The following is a 12,509-nucleotide window of genomic DNA, read 5'->3' as shown; positions in this document are numbered from 1 at the left end:
TTAAAGAGAAGACACACATTTATTTCAGGAATAGGCAAGGGGACCTCACTTCAAATTGGACAAACATTAAAAAAATAGTGTGAAAATATTGTGAACAACTTAACAGCAATGTATTTGAACGCTTATATGATACGGACAAATTCCTTGAAACATGTAATTTATCTACATGTTTAAATAAAAATCTGAATATTCTTATATTTACTGAAGAAATTGAATCTGTAATTAAAAACTTTGTGCACATTCACACACAAACACACACACACATACACAACCATAATCCAAGGCCCAGATGACATCACAAATGAACTCTTCCAAACATTTAACTAAGAAATGACAACACTAAAAAAAATAAAAAAAATTAAAAAAAAAAGAAATGACAACACTCTTATACAGATAATTTCAGAGAAGAGAAAAAGAAGAAAAACTCTTCCCACTTGTTAACTGAATCCACGGAAATCTATGAAAGGCACTGTATCTTGACCACCTCTACTTCAGGGATACAAAAATCAATCAGCTTTATTCATCATATTAGCAGGAATAACAAGAAAAATCATATAGTTATCTTTATAGATTCAGAAAAATTAGTAAATAAAACTTAATACTTATTTATGATACAAGTCCTAAGGAGACTAGGGGCAGAAAGAACATTTCTTTTTTTTTTTTTTAATTTTTTTTTAATTTTTATTTATTTATGATAGTCATCACAGAGAGAGAGAGAGAGGCAGAGGCATAGGCAGAGGGAGAAGCAGGCTCCATGCCCTGGGAGCCCGACGTGGGATTCGATCCCGGGTCTCCAGGATCGTGCCCTGGGCCAAAGGCAGGCGTTAAACCGCTGCGCCACCCAGGGATCCCGAAAAAACATTTCTTAATCTGATAAAACTAATCTATATTTAAAAAAAAAAAAAAAACCTCCAACATCATACTTGACAGTGAAATGTTAAAAAACTATGTACGTTCAGAAGCAAGACAAAGACGATCTTCACCAGCCCTGCTCTATAACATTCTATTGTAGTCACCAGGAAGAGAACCAGTATTTTAAGAACTGGACACATATGGACCAAATATTTGAACAGGCACTTCAATAAGATGTTATCTAAATAGCCAATAACAGGTGCTTAACCTAATTAATCATCAGGAAAATGCAACCTAAAAATTATAATATAATAATATTATGCACTCTCCAGAAGAGTAAAAATGAAACAAAAGAGACTATCCCAAATGTTGGCAGGGATGCATGAGTAGCATCTGGTGTCTAATATACCATTGGTGGGAGTGTAAATTAGAAGAACTTCTTTAGAAGACTATTTGGCTATAACTTCTAAAGCAAAGCATGTCATACCTCTTGACCTAGCAATTCCAGGCCTAGAAACCTTACCCAACAGAAACGCACATGTGAGTTTGGTGAAGCCACGCGTGGGAAAGTTTATAACCTTCTTTATAATAACCCTCAAATAAGAAAATATCCAATCTCTTGTCAGCTATGAAACAAGTCAATTAAAATTGTGGTGTATTAATGGAATTGGACAATATGCAGGAACGAGTGAACCAACTGGAAGCACATGCAGGAACACGGGTGTATCTCCTAAGAGTGCTGAACCAGAGAAGCCAGATGCCCGCTCCCAAATACAGTGTGATTCTGCTTAAATAGTTTCAGAAAGACAAGACCTGCAACCTGTAGTGATTAAACATCAGGCCAGCTGTTAACCTTCAGCCAGGCCGGGTGGTTCTTGGGTGCTACAACGTTCTCTTCATTGTGGTGGCCCTGGTAGGTTCCCTATCTGAAAAACTCGCCAAACTGCATACCTAGGATTCCTGTGCTTTTCGGTGTATATGGCACATTTCAATGAAAAGTCAACTAAAAGGAAACAGAAGCAGTCTCAACACCTGTACAGGCCATGCCTCAGACTGAAGCAGTCACATCCAGTCAGGATGTACCACAGCTCACTCCATCTGTCAGTTCTTTTTTTTTCTCTCTTTTTTTTTTAAGATTTTATTTATTTATTCATGAGACACACACATACAGAGGCAGAGACACAGGCAGAGGGAGAAGAGGTCTCCGTGCAGGGAGCTCCATGCAGGACTCGATCCCAGGGGGTCCAAAGCTAGTGCCTGTCAGTTCTTTAGCTTTGGGATCAGTTCTCTGCTCTCAGGGTTCCACAATCAGGATGATTTAGCCCCTCTTGTTCCTGTGCTTCCACTTTGCCAGCTTCTTCTGCTCTTTCTAACACATTCTCCTTCTCTCTCACTGTCTCTCTCTCATTCTTCCCTGCTCCTCCTCACTCCTTCTCTGCCCTTTCTACCCTCCATCTCCTCCAGCTACAGTCATTGCTGCCTCTCACGAGGCAAAGATTTATGATGTCAGCTAGTGAACATGCAGCAGAGCTGCCTCTTTTGAGCAGAGCACACCACTATCAAACCTACAGAGGTGTTGGGATATGGAATTTCTGGACCTGTACTATAAGTCTTCAATTCCAGAAGACTAAACATCTCCTTAGGACACTGCTCAAAAATATCTCAATTACCAAAGGCTGTGACCTACCTTTTCCTTTGCATCGAAATTGGAATGCACCAGCTCTAATTAAAATAAGATATTATAGTGTTATCTCATTTAATCTGAGGTCAAAGAATAATGCCATTCTGCGATGGTGCATTTTTAGGAGAGCCACTGAAGTCTTTTTATGTGTCGAGTTATAGGAGGCTAATTCTATTTAAATGTTCAATTGCAGATATAAATGAATGTACCACTGACAACGGTGGCTGTCAGAACCAATGCTGTAATGCAATTGGCAGTTATTACTGCAAGTGTCAAGCTGGCCAGAAGCTGGAGGAAGATGGCAGAGGATGTGAAGGTAACGTTTAGGACTGTCTGCTTACAGATAAGGAAAGAGAGAGCATCGATGTAATGCAAAAGAGGGGGTTTGCCTTTTATCCATAGCCAGTTGAACTGCCTGTGTTGAACGTTGTCAAGAGCACAGATCTTCCTCTCATGTCTAGATTACAAAATTGTAACCCTAAGAACACTTCAAGTAGCTTATTATAGGAAACATATGATTATACGCTGGTTTGGTTGTGTCATGTTCTGATTATGGAATTTCAATCGTTCATTTAAATCCCTGGGTAAAGTACACATTTTCGAAAGCATTTCATTTAATTCTAAAGTAAAAATGGTGCTTATCATAAAATACTCATATGTTGCTACAGTGGAGATGGAGGGGCACGAAACTAAGCACAGGATCAGTATTCTTGGTGCAGAATTAGCTTTTTTTCACAAACTCCAATTTACTGTCTCCTTTTAAAATTAATTCCTGCCTTCCTTTATTTATGAATTCATCATTTGGTTCATTTGACAATCGTTGAGTTCCTGCTCTGTAGCAGGCATTATTCCACGTTCTGTGGATATAAAAATTAATGAGAAATAAATTCTGCCCTGAAGGAGTTTACTGATTAGAAGCAAAGATTGAAACAGAAACCAAAACCTTACAGAATGGTGTTCTAAGGTATTATCACATGCGGTTAAATGCACTGGGTTCAGAGACCTGAATTTGAATCTCAGCTCTCTCACTTAATAATTTAGATAACCCTGCAGATGTTATTTAGCCTTGGTAAGACTCGATCCTCATCTATAATATTTGGGATAATGGTACTTTCTAAAATCACAAAAGTTGCCATGGAATTCGATAAGATAATGTGCCTAAAGCATTTAGCATAGTGGGTGGCATATAGTGGGTATTCAGAATTTTAGTCTCATCTAGGAACTCAGTTATTGCCCATACTGGGAATGTCATGGGGGCCAGAGACTGCTCTCTTTTCTCTAAGAAGGAGATATCCAAATTAAAAGGAACCCTGTACAATGTCTTATTACTGTTCCTTCTGATTCCTCCCCCCCGTCTATTCATATTACTAAAATGCTGGAGCATTTTTTTAGATCACTTAGAAATGTATTTATTCTATGTTTGCCCATTGACCTTACAATCATGCTATTTTTTTTTTTTTTTTTACCTCTGACAATGTCTGTTCCTAATGGGACATACGTGAATAAGTGGGTAGGAGAAAACAAAATAAACAAAAGACATCCAGCTGAGGACAACTGGGGCTGGGGCTGTGGGTTTGATTGGGACTGCCAAGGTAAGACAAGTTGTAGATGTGAGTAGGTTAGCGGATTTATCAGACCCTCAGGAAGCAGTCCCTTCTGGCAAGTTGTGGCAGTAAGCAACAGGAAGGGCCCCAGGTAAGCCTGCAGATACTCAAAGCCCACTGCATCTGGGCCTTCCTGAGACAGGCTTCACCCTCTGCCAGGAAGAGTATAAATTAATACAGGCAAGCCCTACATTTACACAGGCTCCTTTCATTCAAGGGAGATAATCTTTATACGCTGATGAGATTATCTGTCAGTGGTGTACTTGCTATTGATTCAATATCAGAGAACAGGAGGACTCAAGGACCCCATGGTGTCCAAATGAAAAGTGGGACAGTGACCGCTGAAGACAGCATGGTCTACATGATGTGAATATTCTTTGTCATGACCTTCCCTTCCCTGGTAGGCAGCGATCTCTTTGTTTCTTTTGGCTGACTATTGTTATCACCATCATCCTTATTATAGATATATCTGAAGTGCCCTGCACAGCAATTAGCCATTGGTAGGTATAATAATCGCTATTATGTTTATAATAACTATTAGGCTAATAAGTCATGATAAACTTTGTACCCACTAATTCATTTACATGCAATTATCTCACATTTAATTGAAGTTAATAACTCTTCATATAATCATCAGAACGTTTAGAGAAGTGATTTCTGTGGTTTCACATAACCGATGTCCTTTTGCACAGAGTAAGAGCAAGGTCAGAATTTGTGAGAATCAAGAGTGTGACCTTGGGCTAACACTGACTTCCTATTTACAGAGATGAAGCATTGGTGGGGGGGGGCTTGGGGGGGATTGCTACAAAGTGGAGCATGCACCACAGAACCGCCTCACAGCCTCCTACTTCTCATACTTCTGACACTCTTTGCCTGCTCATTTCCTTAAATGACTGGTAGACATGGTGATGCTAGAGAACCGTCTTGCTTGATTGTTGAACATACAGATTTGCTTATATACATAATTAAATAAAAAATAATAGAGGTCATTTTGAAATTGGGTGCATTCTAAAGCCACTGCAAATGAGCATTTCAATTCATGTGATTGCACTAATGAGTCATTCATATTTATTTACTGGATACTAACAGTAAAGGTCGGTTGGTTTCAAAACCCATTGTATTGAATGTTACAGATATGGAATTAAACAGTCATTTGAAAAGACTTCTTTTTGCATTAATATAAATGGAATGTAACTCATTTGAATTGCCTTTTAAAATACAGATCAACATTTTAGTAGACATTCGTTGTACTATTAAATAAACCTAGAGTCTACTTTTCAATGGAAATGAAATATTTGTAAATGGCCTTGTTAGCTAATCTTACTTTTTAACCTTTTCTCTGAAAAGCTAAAAACTTGTGAAGAAGGTTTCTGATTAGCTCAGTTACGTGGTATCCCCTTTCTCAGACATAGTGCTGAACTTAAAGCACTATTTCTAATTCACACTGCAGATAGGTTTTATAAGGTGTAAATTAAAAAGAAAAATAAAGAGGGGAGAGAACCACCTACTAGTGGACACTGTGGTATATAGTGTACTCAGGTATATAAGTATATGTACAGGATGCATATATGTATATATTTTTTGAAAGGGCATATAAAGATTGCCTTTAATCTGTCAATGTGGATTATAATATTTATAGATTTTCATATGTAACCATCTCTGCATTTCAGGAAAAAAATTCAACTGAATTTAATATTTTATTTACTACATCCAATTTGCAGTTATTTTGTTTAGGATTTTTACTTTCATAGCCATGAGTGAAATAGGCCAGTAATTTGTGTTTTTCATCTGTTTTTTATGGTAGTGGTTCTCAACTGGAGTGATTTTGTCCCTCAGAGACATTTGGCAATGTCTGAAGACATAAATTTCACAATTGAGCCTAGGGGTACTGTTGGCATCTAGTGGGCAGAGGCCAGGATACTGGTAAAGATCCCCTTCTTCTGTTACTTTGATTATATATTTGTTAGACCTGCTATTCTATATCCCAGGCTGCTCTTCTCTGTTCTTTTTTCTTTTCTCTCTTTACTGCACATGCTCAACTAGTTGACGGAGTTTCAGATGTCAATAATTTAACCTTACAGTTTTAAAAGCCTTATTTTTCTCAAATCTGTAAGTTTCTTTCTCTTATACACTTATGTTTACAACTGTATCCTTTTCCTTTACTGTTTCACACATAGCTACATTGTGTGCCTGATTCCAACACCTGAGGTTCTTGCTGGGGAGTCTAAATCTATTATTTCTTATTCCTGAGCCTTCAGTTACACTGTCTTTCCTTTCATGTTGTATGTACTTCTAGTATAGTACTTCTCACAGAGCACTGCACTTATTTACACATCTGTCCTGTCTCTTAGTTTGGGAATATCTTCTGGGACAGGGCCATGTCTTATCATGTCTTCCCACTTTCTTATCCCCAGGTAACAGGTGTCTAGTACCTAGCAGAATTCCATAAATGTTTATTGAATCAATGAATGAGCAGATGAATACCCATGCATTCAAATATAAATGCATACAGCATAAAATCAGTATACCTTTATTCATTTCCTTATCTACAGATTCTAATCATGCTGGGTTTGTCACTTAAAGTCAGGCTAGTTAAACCATTTGGTTATCAGCAGGTCTTTGTGTAAATATTTGCTGATAACAAGTCTGTTTCATTTGAAAAAGTAAATCACATTTTTACTCCTAGAGGGCAAATCAAAGTCTTTTTAGCTTAGTTTGAACTTTCTGAAGTTTCTCTATGTGGCTTTTCTAAATTATTGGTGCAGCATTATTACTAATGTGACTCTCTGAGCATAGTAGTCCCATGGAGTCAAAGTTTTTTTTTTTTTTTCTTTCTAAGTGAAATAGTAACTAACATTACTGTACTTTTAATAAGTGAACTGATAATAAACATTGGTTGGACATTTGAGATAAATCCTACATTCGGGAGAAATAAATGGACATAAAAGTATATTGTTTAAGCAAATTATTAAAAATATTTAAAAGTAATCTGAATAATATTTTAATCCTTTTTTTCCCCTGAAAAACATTAGAAACGATAATATGAATAAACAGAGAATGTAACTCGGTAGGACATTGTCATGGAATTATAGAATTTTTGACTAAAAATTATATAGATGGAATCCCAGGGAAATTAAATGATTTGAGCCAGCTGAATATGCTAATTGGTGGACAAAGTGACACTAGAAGCCAAGCTTTCTTTTTTCCCTGCTATGATATCGATAGGCAACATGAAGTAGATACAGATCAGGTTAATCACAACCATGGAGTCAACTGTGCTCCAAGGGTCCCAGAGACCTTCAACTCACAGAGGCCATGATCTACAGAGGGGGTAAATGAAGCCCTGGAGAAACTGACAGATTTCCTCCAAGTTTCAGACAATTTATAGAGGTAAGAGGTAAAAATAATCCAGTTCTTTTCCCACCTACCATTCTGCTGATCAATCTGGTCGGTAAACATTCACTGGGCAATGTCTGTGTGCTCAGCACTATGTTGCATAATTCAAGAAGACTGGACAGAGTACTACAAATTACGGTTTCTTCTGTCATAGGGTTTCGGTATCACTATGAATCCTAGATATAAAATTCTTTTGTGATAAGGAAAGTTCAAGTAATTTTATTATATGCTTTGAGAGTTCATGCAGGCCAGCTCTTTGCCTCCAAGCAGCCCTGTATCTAAGCCAGCTGGCAGTTTATCCTGATATCAGAGATCTCCAAAGGAGGAGGTTCTGCAAATCTTTTCCACTGTCTGTTTAAAACCCTTGCTATCAGGAAAGCCTTCCTTACAGGTCATCTATATTCCTTCTGTTTAAGTTTAAATTTAAGCCTTCTGATTTTATTGTCTTCTTAGTTCAGAAAGACTTAGCTAATCAGAATCCTCCCTAACAATAATTCTTCCCACACTTATAGCATACTACTGTGCCCCTTTTCGACTTGATAAAAATGTACACCCAATACCAGAGGCTGTTGGCACTTTAAGAAAAAAAAAATATTATGTAGCTAGCTATCCATATGTCATCCATCTATTCATCCATCCATCTATCCACCCACATACATAAATGCATATGTATTTGGTTTTGAGTTCATAAAATTCACTTGAAGAAATTACTAAGGATTTATCTACTTCTGTGCATTGCTTCTTTTAATAGTCATTTATATAGGGCCTCCTGAACTTCTGCTGGTGTCAGGGAAGATGTAATGGTAGTAGTAGGATTTCCCTGACTTTCAGGAGTTGACAGTCTATTGGGAGGATATAAATGGAGAACAGTTTGATGAAATTCCCATAGAATCTTTTCTCCTAAACTAAAAAAAAAAAAGCTATCATTTTTTTTAATTTATCAAGACATATCTACAGTATGGACTTCATTATGTTTGAAAGCTTGAATCAAAATTCTTGATATTTATCATCATTGATGTGTAAATGTATGCCAAGTTTCTTCCTTTTCATCCATCCAACCATCCATCCATTCACCAAACATGTATGTGACCCATCCACAGTGGACCATGTTGGATAAAGAGCACACAGCAAGCTACTTAATATTTATGGACTTTCCCTTCTTCATTTATAGAACCAGAATTACCATCCCTAACCTGATATAGGTTGAGAGATTAAATGAGATGTTATATGAAAACAATTTAATGGTGAAAAGACCTCCTTTCCCCTTACTTCATGACCGTAAGAGAGAGGTGTTTGTTAGTCTAACAATCCTGACATCTCCCTGCCTCCTCCTCACCATCTTCTTTCCAGAATATTGGGGAAAGAAACCCTGGAGTTTAGCCCACCTTCCTATCTCCTCTTAAAGATCTGCAAATGCCTGCAGAAAGTGCTCATTTTGGTGTCCTCTCTCATAATAATGTTTTAACAAGGGCAGATCCCCACATGGGAAAGAGTGAGGTTTTTCAGCTATACCTATAACCAAGTGAGAGCATTTTCCTAATTCTGCATATGTTTTTAGGACGCCCACTGTTGCTACACCCCTAAATCTTCTCCAGTTTCAACTATTAGAAAATTAAAGCTGACATTTTATTCACAACTGCTTATTTTGGATTAGATCTCAATTAAAGCAAGAGTAAGGCAGGGAACATAAATCTGTTATTGTACCTTTTTATATACTAACACCTTGCATTTTCCTAATGCATAATACTCAAGAAATTTTCCTTCTTTCCTCATTTTTAAATTTTTCTGATGTCATATGTTGCTAAAGATAAAAATATGTGTAAGGTTATCTGTCTCTCTCCAAGGAGCTTCCAGTTCAATAAAAGATTTAAGATGGATGAACAAACAGCTACAGTATAAGATAGCAGGAGTAAATACAAGGCAGGGGCAAGTAAGTGCTATGGGAATTAACCAGACAAAGAGATAACCCACCATTGAATTAATAGGCTGTGAGGAACAGGGATAGGCACTAATCAGTCAGTCCTGGGACTGAACAACTCTTCTTCCATTTCTTTAGTTTCTTTAAAAATTCCTAATCAGTGTACTGTTGTCAGTCTTCTCTTTTGTTTGACATTGGAAAACATCTAAGATTTTAATAGCAAAGCTGACACTGCCACACCCACAATCCTCTTTTGTAGAAAGTCTAAGGGTATTCTTAAGTGTCTGTGTCTTTTAGACTAGAGAGAGAACCACACATATAAATCAAATCTGAAACTTTACTATGAAAGGGGAAATCCACTTTATCTCTTTTTAAGTTAATCTTTTAAATGAAGCCCATCATTTCTCCTCTAATAATTCAGGGATCATTTCAACACCTCAGCTTTCTGCTAATACTTACAGTCAAAAGCATATTTGGTAGTGAGGCAAACCAGAAGAGACTGTAAATGATACCAATTCTCCAAGATGAGTTGGCTCACTTTCCAGATTTCATTAGGTACACACAGATTTATTGAAGCAATCTTCAATAGGCAGTGACAAAAGAAAAAGACTTGAGAAAAGAGATCCCAGAAATCTGTGGCTGACAAGTGAGACGTCTCTCCCAGGGGCCTTGTGTTAGTAGTAGGCCAGGACAAAAATTAACCAACTACAAACCTCCTATTTTCAGTAGCTCCAGTCACTTGCAAAAACAATGAAACAGAAGCAGCTGATCAGGGAAAATTGCCGTGTGGCAGTGTCTGAGAATGGTGGGCAGCAACGGACCTTCTTCCTAAAGTTTGAATCAGGGCTCTTAAATTTTGCCTTATATCAAGATAAGAAACATAATTTTACTATTCTTTGTTTTAATTGAAGCATAATAGATATACAATGTCAACAATGTTATATTAGTTTTGGGTGTACAACCTAATAATTCAGCAATTCTCAATAGTTTACTACGCTCGCCACAGTAAGTATAGTTGCTGTCACCACACCATGTCATTGCAATACTATTGACTCTCTTCCCTATGCAGTACTACTTTTCACCGCAATGATTTGTTTATTTTATAACTGGAAGTTTGTACCTCTTAAACCCCTTCACTTATTTCACCCATCCTCCTGCTCCCTCCCATGTGGCAACCACCAGTTTGCAGTCTGTTCTGTATATTTGTAATTCTGTTTCTGTTTTTTTTTTTTTTTTTTGGTTATTTGTTTGTTCACTTGTTTAGAATATAACTAATTCCACATATAAGTGAAATGATATAGTATTTGTCTTTCTCTGTCTGATTTATTTTACCTACCATAATACCGGTACCCTAGGTCCATCCATGTTGTTGCAAATGATAAAATCTCATTCTTTTTTAGAGTTCAGTACTCTCTCTATGTGTGTCTGTGTGTCTGTGTGTCTGTGTCCATTCATTTATCTAGCAATGGACACTCATATTTCCATATGTTGGCTATTGTAAATAATGCTGCAATAAACATAGGGGTGCATATATCTTTTTAAATTAGTGTTTTCATTTTCTTTGGGTATTTAGTGGAATTACTGGATTATCCTGTGTTCTTCTCCACAATCTTAAATGACAACCTTCCTGGGTAGAGTATCTTTTTTCTTTTTCCTTCGAGCCTCAATCAGAAGAACTTGGGCCCCCCATGAATGTTACCAGGGGAGTATTCTTAATGTAGTTTTTTTTTTTTCCTTTCAGCCCTTTGAATATATTATGCTACTTTCTTGTGGCCTGGAAAGTTTCTGCTGAAAAATCAGCTGTTAGCTTGTTGGAGTTTCCTTTATAAATAATTAATTATTTCTCTCTTGCTGCTCTTAAGATTCTCTCTTTATCTTTGATCTTTGATATTTGAATTATTGTATGTCTTGGTGCAGACCTTCTTGGGTTCATCTAATTTGGAACTCTGTGACTCCTGGACCTGTATCTGGATGTCTGTTTTCTTCCACAGATTAGGGACACTTTTAGCTATTATTTCTTCATATTAGTTTTCTGACTCTTTCTCTCTCCGTTCTTCTTCTGAGACCTCTATGATCTAAATGTTAGTATGCTTGATACTGTCCTAGAGATCCCTTAACCCATCTTCATTTAATTTTTTTTTCCTCTTTGCAGTTCAGTTTAGGTGCTTCTCGTTACACTATCTTCCCCATCACTGATCTGTTCTTCTGCATTTTAATCTGTTGTTGAATTGCTGAATTAGTGTAGAGTTCATTTCAGTTACTGAATTATTCAACTTTTAGTGGCTCTCTTTTCTTTCTTTCTTTCTTTCTTTCTTTCTTTCTTTCTTTCTTTCTTTCTTTCTTTCTTTCTTTCTTCTTTTTTTTTCTATTTCTTTGTTAAAGTTTTCACTGAGTTCATTCATTCTTTTCCCATGTCCAGTGAGCATCTTTATGATCATTACTTTGAATTCTTTATCACGTTAGTTGTTTATTTCCATTTCATTTAGTTCTTTTTCTGAAGTTTTGTGTCGTTCTTTTGTTTGGAGAATATACCCCTGTCTCATCATTTTATTTGACTTTCTGTGCTTGTTTCTGTGAATTAGGTCAAACAGCTACTTCTAGACTTGAAGGAATGGAGTTGTATAGGAACATCCCATGTGCCTGGAAGCTTTGGCTGGCTAGCTAGAACTGTAGTGAGTATGAGCTGGGGGTTTTGGGGCACTTCACACTGGGGCCACTCTGGTTGGATAGCTGGAGCTAAAGTAGGCATGAGCCAGGGCACCCAGGGTGGAACATGTGGAGGGACTCTAGTGGAACAGCTTTAGCTGATGTGGGCATAGGCTGGGATTTTCAGGGCATTCTGCACAGAGATGACTATGGCAGGACAACTATAATCTAAGTAGATTCACTGCACATTGGGTGCCATAGACAATCATCTCAAGCTGAAGAAGATATGGGCATGGAGTATCCTGGGATTCTTTGTACCTGGGTCACCTTGATGAGATGGCTTCAACTGTCTTGAGTGAGCACTGTCCAGGGATAGCCTAGTGTGTGGAATGCTGGGGCTGCTTTATATGGT

The 12,509-nt window shown here is 37.3% G+C and overlaps 1 protein-coding gene across 1 annotated transcript in view; it reads left to right on the top strand.

The window, feature by feature from the left end:
- Positions 1 to 12,509, top strand: part of LOC112926655 (uncharacterized) — a 473,369-nt gene that overhangs the window by 370,414 nt on the left and 90,446 nt on the right. Inside the window, exon 7 of the mRNA XM_072751264.1 lies at positions 2,727 to 2,849. Within this exon, the coding sequence (XP_072607365.1) occupies positions 2,727 to 2,736 (10 nt within the window). The 3' untranslated portion in view covers positions 2,737 to 2,849. The remainder of the gene's footprint in view (positions 1 to 2,726; positions 2,850 to 12,509) is intronic.

This window comes from Vulpes vulpes, chromosome 3, assembly GCF_048418805.1.
Source record: "Vulpes vulpes isolate BD-2025 chromosome 3, VulVul3, whole genome shotgun sequence".
Classification (NCBI taxonomy): domain Eukaryota; kingdom Metazoa; phylum Chordata; class Mammalia; order Carnivora; family Canidae; genus Vulpes; species Vulpes vulpes.
This window is presented reverse-complemented; position numbering and strand designations above follow the sequence as displayed.